Source organism: Oncorhynchus gorbuscha, linkage group LG19 (genome assembly GCF_021184085.1).
Source record: "Oncorhynchus gorbuscha isolate QuinsamMale2020 ecotype Even-year linkage group LG19, OgorEven_v1.0, whole genome shotgun sequence".
NCBI classification, from domain to species: Eukaryota; Metazoa; Chordata; class Actinopteri; order Salmoniformes; family Salmonidae; genus Oncorhynchus; species Oncorhynchus gorbuscha.
This window is the reverse complement of record NC_060191.1, coordinates 48,216,616-48,234,805: the sequence shown is the minus strand read 5'-3', so window position 1 is coordinate 48,234,805 and position 18,190 is coordinate 48,216,616. Positions and strand designations below refer to the sequence as shown.

General features: G+C 41.4%; 1 protein-coding gene across 1 annotated transcript; it reads right to left on the bottom strand.

Annotated features, from left to right (window-relative positions):
* Nucleotides 1-217: 217 nt before the first annotated feature.
* Nucleotides 218-14,041, bottom strand: LOC124006393 (geminin coiled-coil domain-containing protein 1-like). The gene is made up of 5 exons (XM_046316385.1): nt 13,716-14,041; nt 10,490-10,664; nt 9,660-9,748; nt 3,930-4,046; nt 218-2,416 (listed from the first exon to the last, which is right to left on the bottom strand). Exons 1-5 carry the CDS (start codon nt 13,716-13,718, stop codon nt 2,150-2,152), a joined length of 651 nt encoding a protein of 216 aa, XP_046172341.1. The 5' UTR covers nt 13,719-14,041; the 3' UTR covers nt 218-2,149.
* Nucleotides 14,042-18,190: the final 4,149 nt, after the last annotated feature.

The following is an 18,190-nucleotide window of genomic DNA, read 5'->3' as shown; positions in this document are numbered from 1 at the left end:
CCCATTTAGCATCTACTGGCATCCACACATAACCTACAAGCCACTGATGCAGACCTTTGGAACATCTACAGTTTAAAAAGTCTGATACATCCATGTAATGTAGCCTACACCTTCACCAAATCACAGTCCCTCCTCTCTCCGCTGAGAAAAGGGGACACAGTCTTCCAGCTTGTTAGCAGTTGATGTTATTCTTCAATAACACAGACCCCAAAGCAAATCAGGGGGAGAAAATATATTTATTTGAGAAGGACAAATCATAGATGTTATGCATTAGAAGTAGACGTTCAGTCTTCCCTGTCCTCAGTTTTTCTCCACAGAACAAAGAAACAGGATGCCACTTATAACCCCCCACCCTAGCCTGGGTTGACCAATCAGAAGTCCTTGCAGTACAACTGGGCCAATGGCCAAATAACAAGTATCCTGTTCCAGACTCAATGTACAAACCAATGAAAACATGGGACACGTAGCTTTGAGTTCAGGACTGACATTCCACAGATTCTAGACAGCTGTTGAACTGAAAACCAACTATTTATATTGAGAATTCCCTATTGATCATTCATTCTAGTCCTCTCGTCCTCTGTGTAGTGCATTTATCTTCCAAATATTCTTATAATCTGATGGCAAAACATAAGTCACACAGTATTATTTCTGCCTCATGCATCAATTCATGTTGTTACTCCTATGACCAGAGAAAGTTAAATATTCCACGATATTAAAAAAGACAAGCCAAAAATAATAAAAACATAAGTTAATTGAAACACTTTGCTATACTCATTCATTACAGCTGCAGTGCTGGTTGTAGCGTGAGTGGAAGTAGGGACAACACACATTTTATGGCTTATAAAACATATAAGTGTTGACGGTGCTGAAAAACAACTTAAACATGAACTTACTCATTTAAAAAAGTTGCTCTTTGCTGTATTTGTTGAGTCTCTCTCTAGTCATGGTTTTAATAGTTTTGAAATATCACATTATCAAAATATTTTTGAAATATCACATTATCAACTTTGCTGTGCTTTCAAGGAAATTGTGCAGACACTGATCTGAGCGATCTGATTGGCCAGTGGTAGGCCTAATAGGTGCACTTGATTTGTTCTCTGGACCTGCTGGGTAGGCGGAGTTCTACCTTCAGACACATTAAATGGTTCAACATGGGAACACTTTACATTCCTGGCACTAGGGCTGCTGAATCAAGTCAAGATCGTGATCGACTGGTGGGTGAGCACTGGGTACTGGTTTGATTGAGCCCTGATTGGATGACAGGCTCTGTTTCTGGTCTGTAGAAGGGGGGTAGGATAATAGCTAGGGTCACACGTCTTTCCTATCCAATTGAACCTGGCCATGAAAAACTCTGGTCCCTATACAGGAACACAGGAAGTTCTTATCATCATCACTGCTATCATCATTGACACTCAAAGTAGGGTTAACATGTTTTTGCTATCCAACTAATTAGGGTCTGCATTTTGCATAGCTAATTGTAGATCTTGTGTTTGTACGTACGTAGGGTATAAATGAGGCTTAACGGGCCTTGTTTGGGGACCCAGGTAAAGTTCCAGCCTCCCTGAGTGTTCTTGCGAACGAAGGCCTGTCCCTGAGGAAAGCTGTTTGTCTTGAGTCTGATGCTGCTGGAAGGGTTTAGGGACACGCTGAAGGCCAGCTCTATCTGGCTACGTGGGGTAGACAATGGGGTATTCATCACGTCACCCCCTATGGGATTGGAGAGGTTACGGCAGTGCAGGCTGGGAGTATGGTGCAGCCCGGGACTCCTGTCTTGAGACAGGTTGGGTGAGGTGGCTAAGATGGGCCCGAATGACTGTATTGGATCAGGTGGTGAGAGAGTGTTGACCGATTGGGGCAGTGGTGGTTCATAAGGGGTGACGTGGAAATTGGGGAGGACTTCTATGCTAGGGCTGTATAGGACAGACAGCACAGTTCCAGTGAAGTCAGAGCCTGAGTCTGTACAGAGACTGTAGTCACTGTTGGTGTTAAAGCAGCAATCATTGGATAGTCCTATACTGGCACCATTGCACAGGCCATCAGTATTTGAGTCATAAGCTGTATTTTTGTGATCGTTTTTTTGGCAGTAGTCACCAGAGGTGTCTGTGACAGAGCTGCATTTGGTGAGGGAGCTAATGGAGCAGTTGAAGCTTTATTCAGTGGATGATGTATCGATGGTTTCTTCGTCCTTCAGGCCCAAGGTCTGCAAGATCCACAGGTCCACAGAATCGGTACATGTTAGCTCCTCTTCGGGACAAAACTCCAGGGACAAGTTCTGGCAGGTCCGTTTCACCTGAGAACCAAGGAGCAGCTGACTGGCACTGAGGTTCCGGAATTCTCCAACACCATGCAGATTCTGGATTTCAGAATTCCGCTTCCGGTTCCTCCTCCCATCGCCACTCTGAGCAGAGAGAAGGCTCTATGGAAAAGGAGGAAGAAGCGAAAGAGCGAAATAGACGGTTTGAGAGAAACTACACCTCTGTAAAGTGGGAATATGAAGTAAATGCACCATCATGTTGCAGGTAATATTGCCCCCAAAAATGTTGGGCACTGACCAAATTTCAAGTCTACTGAGCACAAACTTGAATGTTGTGAACACTGAGGCTGTACCTGCTTTAAGTTACAGTTAATAGTGGCCTACCTACTAAAACAATGGAGAAAATGCATCCCGTAACATTTGAACATGGAAATAGCTGTTCTATAATTCAGCATACAGTAGCAGCCAATGTGTTGTGTTCAATGTAGGCCTACGTTCCATGAGACTTTTGAAAAAACATGCAAGGCTTCACATAAACCTGTTTATCCACTTGTCCTTCAGACAAGGAGGTGAATGAAAATGTTGTTGTGTTGTTTGATGCAAGAAACCACTTTACAAAATTAAATGCATTATTATTCCCATACCATTATTTAAGAGAATCAGAAAAATGATGCTACCCTCTGCCTATTGGCTACTAAGCTTATTGAAACCTGTCTCAAAATACACCAGTCCTTTTAAAAACAAAAAACGCTCTTTACCTGACTTTTCAAAGAAGCCTAGAAATGTACACGTTTTGTGCTCTTGTAGGAAGCAATTACTCCCCTATTGCTGACTACAAATTACCTATAACTGGGCTAATAACTCACAAACTAACAAAGGATATTAACAAAATGTGCACACGTGGCAACATGCTACTCTCACTTTGATCTCAAAACAAGCGCATCCACTCAAGACCACTCATGCTTTAAACAGTCCAGTTCAAAGTAAATGGCACAGATCCATATATGGTAATGGTTCAATTGCATTTATAAACTTGGTGGGTTGAGCCCTGAATGCTGATTGGCTGACAGCCGTGGTATATCAGACTGTATACCATGGGTATGACAAAACATGTATTTCTACTACTCTAATTATCTTGGTAACCAGTATAAAATAGCAATATTTGCTCGGGAGTTTGTGGTATATTGCCAATATACCACGGCTAAGAGCTGTGTCTAGCATAGGAATCGTCCTTAGCTGTGGTATATTAACCATATACAACACCCCCTCGGGCCTTATTGCTTAAATAAGCCTACTGCAGTTCTGATTGGTTATGCCGCACCGGTCTGTGTAGAGCATGTCAACACTAATATTGTGTTGATTTGATCACAATTGCCACAGTAAATGGAAACGTTGACAGTGTTAACTATCAAGAAAAAATATAGAAAGTTGAGTGAAGTTCAATCTCGTGCCTCTCTCCATGGGCTGATACTGCATTTCTTCTACCCTGCAGTCCAAGGGGAGCGGCGTGGCAGTCTCGGGTCTGCTGCGCGCCAGGGGGACACACGCAGCTTAGAGTGAACATTGGTTGCAGGCTTTCCAAAGGGCAACTTTATTTACTATGCTATGTTTAGAGATGAACCTTTAGAAAAACTCAGATGAAATTAATCAACCAATTCATCCATGAAGTAATTACCTTAGTTTTTTCCTCCAAGGCTTTCACACATGAGGAGTTTAAGAATTCTTTTAGATTGTTATTTTCCTCTTGCAGTCTTGCCAGTTCCTCCTCTTTTTGTATCAATGTGTCTTGAAGCTTAAGAAAATTAAGGAAAAATTTATAAATATCAACAGTACAAATGATATCTTCATTATTTTATTTACTCATTTGAATATATATATATATATATATATATATATATACACACACACACACACACGCACACTACCGTTCAAAAGTTTGAGGTCACTTTGAAATGTCCTTGTTTTTGATAGAAAAGCACATTTTTTGTCCATTAAAACAACATAAAATTGATCAGAAATACAGTGTAGACATTGTTAATGTTGTAATTGACTATTGTAGCTGGAAACGGCAGATTTTCTATGGAATATCTACATAGGCGTACAGAGGCTCATTATCAGCAACCATCACTCCTGTGTTCCAATGGCACGTTGTGTTAGCTAATCCAAGTTCATAATTTTAAAAGGCTAATTAATCATTTGCTGTCATGCAGGTGAAAGAGGACCCAAAAGCGACTTGGCGAAAACAGAGTCTTTAATCCAGTAAAGTAAATACAAACAAAAAAAACAACTTTCACTCGAAATGACGAGGACAAACTGGAGACTCGATCTTGAACAGCAGGTGAACAGCAGGTTGCCTCGGGAAGGCACTTGAACCAGACAGACTCAGACACCTGCTCACCTCGCAGCATCTGAGGAAAACACGACACGACAGGGCGATACACAATCACAGCACGGTGAATTCTAAACAAGGAACCGACAGGACAGGAACGGAACACAAAGGAAGAAATAGGGACTCTAATCAGGGGAAAGGATCGGGAACAGGTGTGGGAAGACTAAATGATTGATTAGGGGAATAGGAACAGCTGGGAGCAGGAACGGAACGATAGAGAGAAGAGAGAGCGAGAGAGTGAGAGAGGGAGGGGGAGAGAGAGGGATAGAAAGAGGGAAAGAACCTAATAAGACCAGCAGAGGGAAACGAATAGAATGGGGAGCACAGGGACAAGACATGATAATAAATGACAAACATGACAATTTGCAATTATGATTAAAGAAGCAATGATACTGGACTTCTTTAGACTAGTTGACTATCTGGAGCATCAGCATTTGTGGGTTCGATTACAGGCTCATGGTCAGAAACAAAGAACTTTCTTCTGAAACTCGTCAGTCTATTCTTGTTCTGGCTATTCTATGTGAGAAATTGCCAAGAAACTGAAGTTCTCGCTGTGTACTACTCCCTTCACAGAACCTCTCAAACTGGCTCTAACCAGAATAGAAAGAGTGGGAGGCCCCGGTGCACAACTGAGCAAGGGGACAAGTACATTAGAGTGTCTAGTTTGAGAAACAGACACCTCACAAGTCCTCAACTGGCAGCTTTATTAAATAGTACCCGCAAAACACCAGTCTCAACATCAACAATGAATAGGTGACTCCGGGACAGTGTCACCAACAAAGCACCGTCACACCATAACACTTCCTCCTCCATGCTTTACAGTGAGAAATACACATGCAGATATCTGTTCACCAACACCGCATCTCACAAAGACATAGCGGTTGGAATCAAAAATCTCCAATTTGGAGAAAGGGCAGATTTTTCCACTTGTCCATTGCTCGTGTTTCTTGGCAAAAGCAAGTCTCTTCTTCTTATTGGTGTCCTTTAGTAGTGGTTTCTTTGCAGCAATTCAACCATGAAGGCCTGATTCACGCAGTCTCTTCTAAACAGTTGATGTTGAGATGTGTCTGTTACTTGAACTCTGTGAAGCATTTATTTGGGCTGCCATCTGAGGTGCAGTTAACTCTAATACATGTATCCTCTGCAGCAGAAGTAACTCTGGGTCTTCCTGTCCTGTGGCAGTCCTCATGAGAGCCAGTTTCATCATAGAGCTTGATGCTGCAACTACACTTGAAGAAACTTTCAAAGTACTTCAAATTTTCCGTATTGACTGACCTTCATGTCTTAAAGTAATGATGGCGTTTCTCTTTGCTTATTTGAGCTGTTCTTGCCATAATATGGACTTGGCTTTTTACCAAATAGGGCTATGTTCTGTATACCATCCCTACCTTGTCATAACACAACTGATTGGCTCAAACGCATTAAGAAAATAAATTCCACAACATAACTTTTAACAAGGCACACCTGTTAATTGAAATGCATTCCAGGTGACTACCTCACAAAGCTGGTCGAGAGAATTCCAAGAGTGTGCAAATCTATCATCAAGGCAAAGGGTGGCTACTTTGAAGAATTGCACATATATTTTGATTTGTTTAGTAAACACTTTTTTGGTTACTACATGAATCCATGTGTGTTATCTCATAGTTTTGAGGTTTCACTATTATTCTACAATGTAGAACAGTAAAAACAAAGAAAACCCCTGGAATGAGTAGGTGTGTCCAAACTTTTGACAAGTACCGTAAGTATTCAGACACTTTGCTATGAGACTCGAAATTGAGATCAGGTGCATCCTGTTTCCATTTATCATCCTCGAGATGTTTCTACAACTTGATTGGAGTCCAACTGTGGTAAATTCAATTGATTCAACATGATTTTGAAAGACACACACCTGTCTGTATAAGGTCTCACAATTCACAGTGCATGACAGAGCAAAAACCAAACCACTACTAAAGGAAATAAAGGTGAAATAAAAATAAAAGAGGTTTAAGCAATTGTCCGTAAAGCTCCAAGACAGGATTGTGTCGAGGCACAGATCTGGGGAAGGGTACCAAAACATTTCTGCAGCATTGAATGTCCCCAAGAACACTGTGGACTTCATCATTCTTAAATGGAAGAGGTTTGGAACCACCTAGTGTTACAACTTCAAATGATAACACTCATACATCGATAACAGGAAACAAGCCCGCACAAATACCCAGCGGGCCTAGTGCCCCTAAATAGCCTACAAACAAAACCTAACTCAAAACAGGTGTACTCAATTAAACCCAATAAACAGAAACAAACAGAAAGGGAATCGATGACAGCTAATAGGCCGGCGACGACGACCGCCGAGCGCCGCCCGAACAGGAAGAGGCACCATCTTCGGCGAGATTCGTGACACCTAGACTCTTCCTACAGTCGTGGCCAAACATTTTGAGAATGACACAAATATTAATTTCCACAATGTTTGCTGCTTCAGTGTCTTTAGATATTTTTGTCCGATGTTACTATGGAATACTGAAGTATAAGTACAAGCATTTCATACGTCTCAACGGCTTTTATTGACAATTACATGAAGTTGATGCAAAAAGTCAATATTTGCAGTGTTGACCCTTCTTTTTCAAGACCTATGCAATCCACCCTGGCATGCTGTCAATTAACTTCTGGACCACATCCTGACTGATGGCAGCCCATTCTTGCATAATCAATAGTTGGAGTTTGTCAGAATTCGTGGGTTTTTGTTTGTCTACCCGCCTCTTGAGGATTGACCACAAATTCTCAATGGGATTAAGGTCTGAGGAGTTTCCTGGCCATGGACCCAAAATATTGATGTTTTGTTCTCCGAGCCACTTAGTTATCACTTTTGCCTTATGGCAAGGTGCTCCGTCATTTTGGAAAACGTATTGTTCATCACCAAACTGTTCCTGGATGGTTTGGAGAAGTTGCTCTCGGAGGATGTGTTGGTACCATTCTTCATTCATGGCTGTATTCTTAGGCAAAATTGTGAGTGAGCCCTTGGCTGAGAAGCAAACCCACACATGAATGGTCTCAGGATGGTTTACTATTGGCATGACACAGGACTGATGGTAGCACTCGCCTTATCTTCTCCGTACAGGTTTTTTTTCCGGATGCCCCAAACAATCGGAAAGGGGATTCATCAGAGAAAATGACTTTACCCCAATCCTCAGCAGTCCAATGCCTGTACCTTTTGCAGAATATCAGTCTGTCCCTGATTTTTTTTCCTGGAGAGAAATGGCTTCTTTGCTGCCCTTCTTGACACCAGGCCATCCTCCAAAATTCTTCGCATCACTTTGCGTGCCGATGCAGTCACACCTGCCTGCTGCCATTCCTGAACAAGCTCTGTACTGGTGGTGCCCCGACCCCGCAGCCAAATCAACTTTAGGAAACTGTCCTGGCTCTTGCTGGACTTTCTTGGCGCTCTGAAGCCTTCTTCACAACAATTGAACCTCTCTCCTTGAAGTTCTTGATGACCCGATAGATAAATGGTTGATTTAGGTGCAATCTTACTGGCAGCAATATCCTTGCCTGTGAAGCCCTTTTTGTGCAAAGCAATGATGACGGCACGTGTTTCCTTGCAGGTAACCATGGTAGACAGAGGAAGAACACTGATTCCAAGCACCGCCCTCCTTTTGAAGCTTCCAGTCTGTTATTGAAACTCAATCAGCATATGACAGAGTGATCTCCAGTCTTGTCCTCAACAATCACACCTGTGTTAACGAGAGAATCCCTGACATGATGTCAGCTGGTCCTTTTGTGGCAGGGCTGAAATGCAGTGGAAATGTTTTTTGGGGGATTCAGTTCATTTGCATGGCAAAGAGGGACTTTGCAATTAATTGCAATTCATTTGATCACTCTTCATAACATTCTGGAGTATATGCAAATTGCCATCATACAAACTGAGGCAGCAAACTTTGTGAAAATTTATATTTGTGTCATTCTCAAAACTTTTGGCCACAACTGTAGACCTGGCCGCCTGGCCAAACGCAACAATCGGGGAAGAAGGGCCTTGGTCAGGGAGGTGACAAAGAACCGGATGGTCACTCTGACCGAGCTCCAAAGTTCCTCTGTGGAGATGGAAGAACCTTCCAGAAGGACAACAATCACCAATCAGGCCTTTATGGTAGAGTGGCCAGACGGAAGCCACTACTCAGTAAAAGTCACATGACAGCCTGCTTGTAGTTTGCCAAAAGGCACCTAAAGGTCTCTCAGACCATGAGAAACAAAATGCTCTGGTCTAATTAAACCATGATTGAACTATTTGGCCTGAATTACTAGTGTCACATCTGGAGGAAAACTGGCACCATCCCTACGGTGAAGCATGGTGGTGGCAGCATCATGCTGTGGGGATGTTTTTCAGCGGCAAGGACTGGGAGACTATTCAGGCTTGAGGGCAAGATTAATTGAGCAAAGCACAGAGAGATAGATCCTTGATGAAAACCTGCTCCAGAGAACATTCCAACAGGACAACGCAGGAGTGGCTTTGGGACAAGACTGAATGTCCTTGATTGGCCCAGCCAGAGCCCGGACTTGAACCTGAACGAACATCTCTGGAGAGTCCTGAAAATAGCTATGCAGCAACGCTCCCCATTCAACCTGACAGAGCTTGAGAGGATCTGCAGAGAATAATGGGAGAAACTCCCCAAATACAGGTGTACCAAGCTTGTAGCATCATACCCAAGAAGACTCGAGGCTGTAATAACTGCCAAAGGTGCTTCAACAAAGTATTGAGTAAAGGGTCTGAATACGTAGGAAAAACTGTGTTTGCTTTGTCATTATGGGGTATTGTATGTAGAAAAAAATACAATTTAATCAGTTTTAGAATAAGTCTGTAACGTAACAAAATGTAGAAAAAGTCAAGGGGTCTGAATACTTTCCGAATGCACTATGAAAGGTTAAGGGTTAAGGGTTAATGGTTAAGTGCCTGGTAAGGGGCTTGAATGCCTTGAAAAGACCCAACGGCAGGTAGCACATGAGATTCTGATGAAAGAACCCCTCCATTTTTGTGTGTGTAAATACCTGCTTGTTTCTCTGCAAATGTGGCGACAGGTGGTCATTCCAGTTGGGGTCAGGTGGAGAGGTCCCACAGTCCAAGCGGGAGAGGAGTTCTAGGTGGGAGAGGAGACAGAGACATGACCCTAAATATCAAAAATATAATACCAATAATACCATTCAAGGACTAAACTCAACCGCATGATGTACATTACATCCATGGAGTTGAGTGGAGACTAGAGTTTGTGGAGTTAACCTCCAACTACTTAGAGTCGCTGTGTGTCCTCTGGAGCTGCATGCCTTTCTGTTAGCTGAAATCCATACTTTTTAATAAAACGTTAATCAAATACAACCACTGATGCTGTTGCTCTAAATGGCAACTAAGTGTGAATGCGCATGTGCCAATTGAATCTCAACGAGCAAACAGTCGGTGGTTGTATTTGATTAACGATTCACTAAAAATTATGGATTTCAGCAAAGAAAGAAACTCACTCAGCTACAGTGGACCAACATAGGTACACGGTAAGGGTTTAAGAATTTACCATTTAAAAGTATCGATTGCACAGCGACTCGAAATAGTCAGAGATTCACTTCACAAACTTTAGTCTCGACTCAACTCCGTGGATGTGATGCACATCAGCAAGAGCTATAGGCCTACATGAGTAAATAGTGGGTACAGTATAAAGAAAAGAAAGAAAGAAAGGAAACAGTCAGAAGACTTAGGACAGGATGTTCGATCAATCATATTCTGACATCCAAATGCGGATAATTCCAGTGATAAACGTGCCAGCCCAACGGAGTCTCACGCTGAACATAGCATATCGCTGCTAAGTAAAAATGTATTTCAAACAAATTACTCCGCTGTGTCGACTCCTGCTGGCAGGCTGTGTTGTCCGGGGAACCAGCAGCCCAAAAAGAGGCCAGAGTCACAGTGGAAACATCAACACTGTCTGCTAACGTTGGGGCGGGGTAATGGCAGTCGTAGAGTTGGCCCCCTACGAAGCTCAGATCTTGGCAAGTCTGGGCAGTGCGCTGTAAAACAAATAGGCACGAGGGATAGCTCATCAATAAAGTCATAGCTTATCAATTAAAGGCCTTAAAGTAGACCATATCTGTTCAGTCAAACTATCAAAAATGTCATATTGGAAGTATATCATTGCATATTATAGCATGTTCATGATCATCAATTGTGACAATAATTGATCACCTAATGCAGATAGATGTAATGAATTGTGATCTGTCTGTCTCTCTTGTATGGAACTATCACAAATTGGCTTCAAGGAACCTTAGATGCAACATCCTTATTTGATGTGAATTCCAGTTAGATCGAATAAATTCAACTACCAGATGTGTTTAAAATATAACTAAATAAGTAGATTGCCTCAAGCTATCTGCAATTTCCCATGTCGTAATATGAAATGCGTAGAAGGTTCCTCGACAGTTGTAGCGACTTATCCAAACTGTGCAAATTCCTGATCCCTTGGCACGTTCACAAAATCTCAGCACTTCAGTCAACAGTGTAGACCACGCTATGTTATATAAAACTTTGCATCAAACTTAAATACAGTGCATTTGAAAAGTGTTCAGACTCCTTGACTTTTTCCACATTTTGTTATGTTACAGCCTTATTCTAAAATATATATTTTTTATTCTCTCCTCATCAATCTACAGACAATACCCCATAATAACAACAAAGTAAAAACAGGTTTTTAGAAATGTGTGTGTCAACTGTGGGACCTATATATATATATATATATATATATATATATATATAGTGCATGTCAGAGCAATATATATATATATATATAGGGTCCCACAGTTGACAGTGCATGTATTCAGTATTCAGACCCTTTTCTCAGTACTTTGTTGAAGCACCTTCTGGCAGCATTTACAGCCTTGAGTCTTTTTAGGTATGACGCTACAAGTGTGGCACACCTGTATTTGGGGGGGTTCCTCCCAATCTTCTCTGCAGATCCTATCAAAGTCTGTCAGGTCCAATGGGGAGCGTCGCTGCACAGCTATTTTCAGGTCTCACAAGAGATGTTTAATCTAGTTCAAGTCCGGGCTCTGGCTGGGCCACTCGATGATATTTAAAGACTTGTCCCAAAGCCACTGCTGCGTTGTCTTGGCTGTGTGCTTAGGGTCGTTGTCCTGTTGGAAGGTGAACCTTCGTCCCAGTCTGAAGTCCTGAGCGCTCTGGAGCAGGTTTTCATCAAGGATCTCTCTGTGCTTTGCTCCGTTCATATTTCCCTCGATCCTGACTGGTCCCCAGTCCCTGCCGCTGAAAAACATCCCCACAGCATGATGCTGCCACCACCACAACTTCACCGTTGGGATGGTGCCAGATTTCCTCCAGATGTGATGCTTGGCATTCAGGCCAATCATGGTTTCATCAGACCAGAGAATCTTCTTCTTTCTCATGGTCAGAAAGTCCTTTAGGTGCCTTTTGGAAAACTCCAAGCAGGCTGTGATGTGCCTTTTACTGAAGAGTGGCTTCCCTCTGGCAACCACCATGAATGCCTGATTGGTGGAGTACTGCAGAGATGGGTGTCCTTCTGGAAGGTTCTCCCATCTCCACAGAAGAACTCTGGAGCTCTGTCAGAGTGACCATAGATTCCAAATTTCTTCCATTGAACAATGATGGAGGCCACTGTGTTCATGGGGACCTTCAATGCTGCAGACATTTTTTGGTACCCTTCTCCAGATTTGTCCCTCGACACAATCCTGTCTCAGAGCTCTACAGACAATTCCTTAGACCCCATGGCTTGGTTTTTGCTCTGACATGCACTGGCAACTGTGGGACCCTATATAAAAAGGTGTGTCCCTTTCCAAATCATGTCGAATGAATTGAATTTACCACAGGTGGACTCCAATTGCGTTGTAGTAATTGAATGGAAACAGGATGCACCTGTGCTCAATTTTGAGTCATTGCAAAGGGTCTGAATACTTATGTAAATAAGGAATTTCAGTTTTTTATTTTAAATAAATGTACAAACATTTCTAAAAACCTGTTTTCGCTTCGTCATTATGGGGTATTGTGTGTAGATTGTTGACGGAAAACATTCATTTAACCAATTTTAGAATAAGGCTGTAACGTAACAAAATCTGGAAAAGGGGAAGGGGTCTGAATATTTTCCAAATGCACAGTACATCTTTTTTTAAATAAAACTAGTCACATGCAGGTCTGCAATAGCACTAAATTACCAGTAGAACACAATCACAATGTGCTGATGAACATTAAAGGCCCAGTGCAGTCAAAAATGTGATTTCTCTGTGTTTTATATACAGTACCAGTCAAAAGTTTGGACACACCTACTCATTCAAGGTTTTTCTTTAAATTGTACTATTTTCTATATTGTAGAATAATAGTAAAGACATCAAAACCATGAAATTACACATATGCCTGGAGTGTACAAAGCTGTGATCAATGCAAAAGGTGGCTACTTTGAAGAATTGCAAATATAAAACATATTTTGATTTGTTTAACACTTTTTTTTGTTACTACATGATTCCATATTTGTTATTGCATTGTGTTGATGTCTTCACTATTATCCTACAATGTAGAAATGAGTACAAATTAAGAAAAACCCTGGAATGAGTAGGTGTGTCCAAACTTTTGACTGGTACTGTATACTTCCACAGAATAATACTGTGAAATTGTGAAAACAATGGCAATGCACTTTTGAAAAAAGACTGTTTGAAAAGACTGCCTGAAATGTCAGCCTGTTTTTGTGGGATGACATCACCAGGCAGTAAATTGGTTAATAGACCAATAAGAAAGAGAGTTCCAAACCTCTCTGCCAATAACAGCTAGTTTTCAGTTTTCCCCTCCCACCCAGACCACTCCCAGACAATCCTAGCAAAAATCATCCTTGAGAAATTGGTTTTTGCCAAGAACCCATTTTTGTTTATTTTTGATAATTTTAATTGAAAAATAATCGCTGTAAGGTTTTCACCCAGATATGATTTGACATTGATTTGACATTGAGATAAATACAGCTGTATTAGACCTTTTAACTCAAGAAAAAGTTTATTTTATTAGGAAAATGTTTAAGTGTCAAATTATGTGCCCAGGACACTCACCATGGATCTGGTAGGGTTATACGGAGTAGATTGTGAGGGGATGCTCCGGCAATGCTCCAAACGGCAATGCTCCGAACCTGTAAAGAGAGCTGCTGCGTGGGTTGGGGGTCGGTGAGTATGTAGGCTACAACTAATCTTAATTGTGTAGTAGCAGTGACGTCTGAGCCCTATATCCCCTCCAAGCAATCTAATTTGATGATCTAAAGCTGTTAAACTTGTGACGTGTTATATTTGAGCGTTGGAGTAATTGTGCCGCCTTTTTCATTAAATCAGAATAAATCAAGTTAAGTTATGCACGTCACTTAATGCAGTAGCATACACCAATACTTATTCTATTTCGCAAGGTGTGTGAGTATATAGCCGCATCATCAAGTAATTCTGCGAAGGAGGAGATATGATGGTGAGATAAAAATCCTCAGAGCGCACCTGTGCGCAGGACTCGGTCTATTGGATGGCACAGAGTTAATGTTTAAACCAAGAAGAGATAGTTAAGAGAAATGAGGAATTAATTTAACCAAGTGTGTGTCATGGGTAGACATGCATATACTCACACTTCCACTCAGCTTGCAGTTAAATGAAAGGTACCTTTGAGTGACACATTAACATGGTCTTGTATGAGAGATGAGGTGAGCGTGAGAGAGGGGGGAGAGGGTAGGGGTGTACTGTATTAATTGTAATTATGCTGGTGGTATATTTTCTGAATGATTTCTAGCTAAATATGTGCACTCGATCAATGAAACAGTATAAAGTTCGCTACATAATTGTTTATTGTTTTTTCACCCCTCAAATGAAGGAAGGTCCTGCGCCCTTTGGGGGGCTCGACCAGGGGTTTAATTGGTCCAGGTCCCACCTATGATCCAAATGAGAGCCAGGTGGAGCTGACACCCGGTACCTTTGGTTAGTTGAATTATCAAATTAAAAATAGTTGTCCACATGCAATTTTCCACAGCCAACAACACAAGTACGTAACAGCAAAGTCAGACAATCCCACAGTAGAACGAATGGTTTTTACCTATTAAATTGTTCAGCCTTTCGCATTCTATGCGAGAAAACAACATTCCTCTCAAGGCTCATTGAAATTGGAAGTGCCGCACACGGGGAGAAATGTACATGCCCAGTCATTGTACAATGTTCTTAATGTAGTCGTGGGAAAACACGCCTTTGAAAGCAGTTTTTATGCCCACTGTTAAAAGAGGAAGAACACAGAGCTTTATTGTGTTAGTAGGCTACACTTATTTCTCAAATCAAAGAAATTAATAAAATACACAATTTTAGAACCTGCATGGTCATGGTTTGTGGGTGTTAGCGCTCACCAATGCCGTTGAATGCGTAGGGAAGATGGGCTAAATCTAACCAGGATCAGGTGTAACAGGTAGGCCTACATTATAATCACAGTACATGATATTTAGTTGGCTGAGTGCCAGTGGAATGTTTTTTGTGGGGGACATTCAACTCATCAATATGTTGCTAACTATATGTAGCAACACAATTCATGGTCTAGCTAATACTTTCTGATCTAGCTAATAGTTCATCCAATTGGGTAAATGCAGATGGACAACCCCTTAGCCTATTTATTTAGAGACACTATGCTGCATCAGGTGATGATGCTTATTGCTAAATAGCACACCTGTCTAATAATAATGACCAATATGTTATTGGAGGGGGAAATTATATTTTAGAAGAATATCCTTTTAAAAAGTCACCATCACTGACCTTCTCACAGTCATTCTCAACCCCCAAAAGTTGTTGGTCTCTCGTAGTGTGCTGGAATATGTGCTTTTGTCAGTATATCTTGTTTAGGCTAGTATATCAATTATTCCACAGTTAGCGCACCCAAATCAAATCGTCAACTAATCACCAAGCCCGTGACTAGGTGAGTTAGTTCAGGGCTACAGCAGAACTGTTAAATGGTTGGGGTTCCCCGAGGAGAGGTTAGAGAACCACTGGCCTAGCGGTTAGCGCGTTGGTCGCTGGTTCCATTAACCGAGCCGATAAGAAAAACATTTGCTCTGGGAGCATCATCCTACTATGGCTGACCCTGTAAAACAACACATTTCACAGCACCTATCCAGTCTATGTAACAATAAAAACTTGACATAATAAAATAGGTCTGCTGTGCAGTGCGTGACTGACTGTTATGCTCCTAATAATAGTCACCTTGGCTAATAACTAATTTATGAGACAAAATGTAATTACTATGATTGTGATATGTGGTTGTCTCACCTAGGTAACGTAAGATGAATGTACTAACTGTAAGTTGCTCTGGATAAGAGTGTCTGCTAAATGACTCAAATGTACATGTAGTCTGAAGTTCTTGTTTAACCATTCACCCAGCAGCTACAGTATGTGATGTGCTTATGACAACCTGGCATATTAGATCCTATCAAAAAGCAAACCTCCTCCAAACAAAGGCTCGAGGTTCAGTCAGAACTCAACCCGGTAGTATATACAGTGCCGGGGAAAAGTATTTTCCCCCTTCCTTATTTGAAGTCGTCCAGGTCCTGAGGCAGCAAAACATCTCCAAACCATCACACTGCCACCACTTGACCGTTGGTATGAGGTTCTTACTGTGGAATGCAGCGTTTGGTTTTTGCCAGGCATAATGTGACCCATGTCATCCAAAAAGTTATACTTTTGAATCATGTTCTTTCCATAGAGAATTCTTCCAAGAGTCTTGTTGATCATCCAGGTGCTTTTTTGGCAAACTTGATTCAACTTTTTGCATGACTTGGGTCACATTATGCCTTGCGAAAGAGCCTCATACCAATGGTCAAGCATGATGGTAGTGTGATGGTTTGGAGATGCTTTGCTGCCTCAGGACCGGGACGACTTGCCTTAATTGAAGTAGCCATGATTTCTGCTCTGTATCAGAGAATTCTACAGGAGAATGTCAGGAACAACCAGCTATGCTAAGTTTACCCATTTCCAAAATTCCTCCACAGGGGACATCAAAAACTACTATTTCCAAAGGTGGAACAACCAGCTATTAAGTTTAAGGGGGCAACTACTATTTCCACATGGGAATTGGGTGTTGCATAACTTAAATAAATAAGTATCCATTTTTTTATTATTTGTTCACTCAGGTTCCCTTTATCTAATATTAGGTTTTGGTTGAAGATCTGATAACATGCAGTATTAAAAATATGAGAAAGTAGAGAAAATGAGAAAGGGGTCAAACCTTTTTACAGCCACTGTACACACACAGCGTGATAGTGACATACCCTCCTCTGTTCTTCAGTAACCTCGGGCCCATAACCTGACCTGAACCAAGCACCGGGCAAAGCCCCCAGCTTTCACGGGTAAGATCTTTACATAATATAAGAAGGGAAGGAGATAGAGGTGGTCTGGGGTTACATGCAAATACACTAAGCCTGTTAGGCCTACTTCTTTTAACTTACAACCACAGGCTTTGAAGTGGTAGTGGACAGAGAGGTAGGAGAACAGGAATTCATGTAACACTACTGTTATAAGCCCTTGTAGTGGTTTGTAGGTTTTTGGACATTCTGATTCTGAAACGTGTGAGTGTAAACCAGTTCTGGTTTCTTTCAAACACTTTCTGGGTTCTTTCAAACACTCAACTTGATTTGAGCTTCAATTGATACATTTTCCAATGCTAGTAAAAATATAGCCACAATGCATAACAAAACACAGTTAGGCCTATTGTCCAATAGCCTCCCAGGGAGATTTTGTACATTAACTTCATAGACCGGGTAGATAATTGACTAACTTTGATAATCATAAGAGGGCTCAGGCTTCCTACCAAACCCACTACAAGACTCACAACACAAATGGGAACAGATTATCCGAACAAAATAATAAACATAGAAATTCCACAGAATTGGCCTCATCATACTACCAGCCCATGTGTAGTTCTCTGTCTGCTTGTATGAATGTCTGTAGCATTAGACCTACTTAGACCTATTGAGTTGCTCAACCAGCCCTGTTCTCATTCGCAAGTAAAGAAATGATTCATTCCAGAATCCAGACAAAAGCTACAAACACATAAAGCTGCTAGGCCTATGAATACAGGGTACCTTATCTGGCTTTTAGGAAAACAGCCCTACTTCGAATAACACCTAATGTAGAGCTGGAGCAACCAGGCCTTCAGAAATGTCTGTACGTGAGGCCACATATAGTGGGCATCATAAGTATTCACCCCTTTGGATTTTTTCCACATTGTGTTGCGTTACAAAGTGGTTTTGAAATGGATTTAATTGTGATTTTATTTTGTCATTGAGCTACACAAAATACTCAATGTCAAAGTGAAAACAAATTTATAAAAATGTATAAAAGTGAAATAAAACAATTGCTGTTTCATAAGTATTCACTCCCTTTCTTTAGGCCCTAAATGAGTTCAGTAGTAAAACGTGGCTTACAAATCACATAATACGCTCCATGGACTCACTCCGTGTGAAACAATAGGGGTTGACATTTTTTTTTTAGGACTAACCTCTGTTCTGTCCCCCATACATACA

Excerpts from the sequence above, each read along its gene's own strand:
- LOC124006393 (XM_046316385.1), bottom strand. Across the intron at positions 9,749-10,489 it reads GCAGGAGTCGACACAGCGGA|AACTCCTCTCCCGCTTGGAC; the intron begins GTAATTTGTTTG and ends TCTCCCACCTAG. Across the intron at positions 2,417-3,929 it reads CCTTGGAGGAAAAAACTAAG|AGCCTTCTCTCTGCTCAGAG; the intron begins GTAATTACTTCA and ends CCTTTTCCATAG.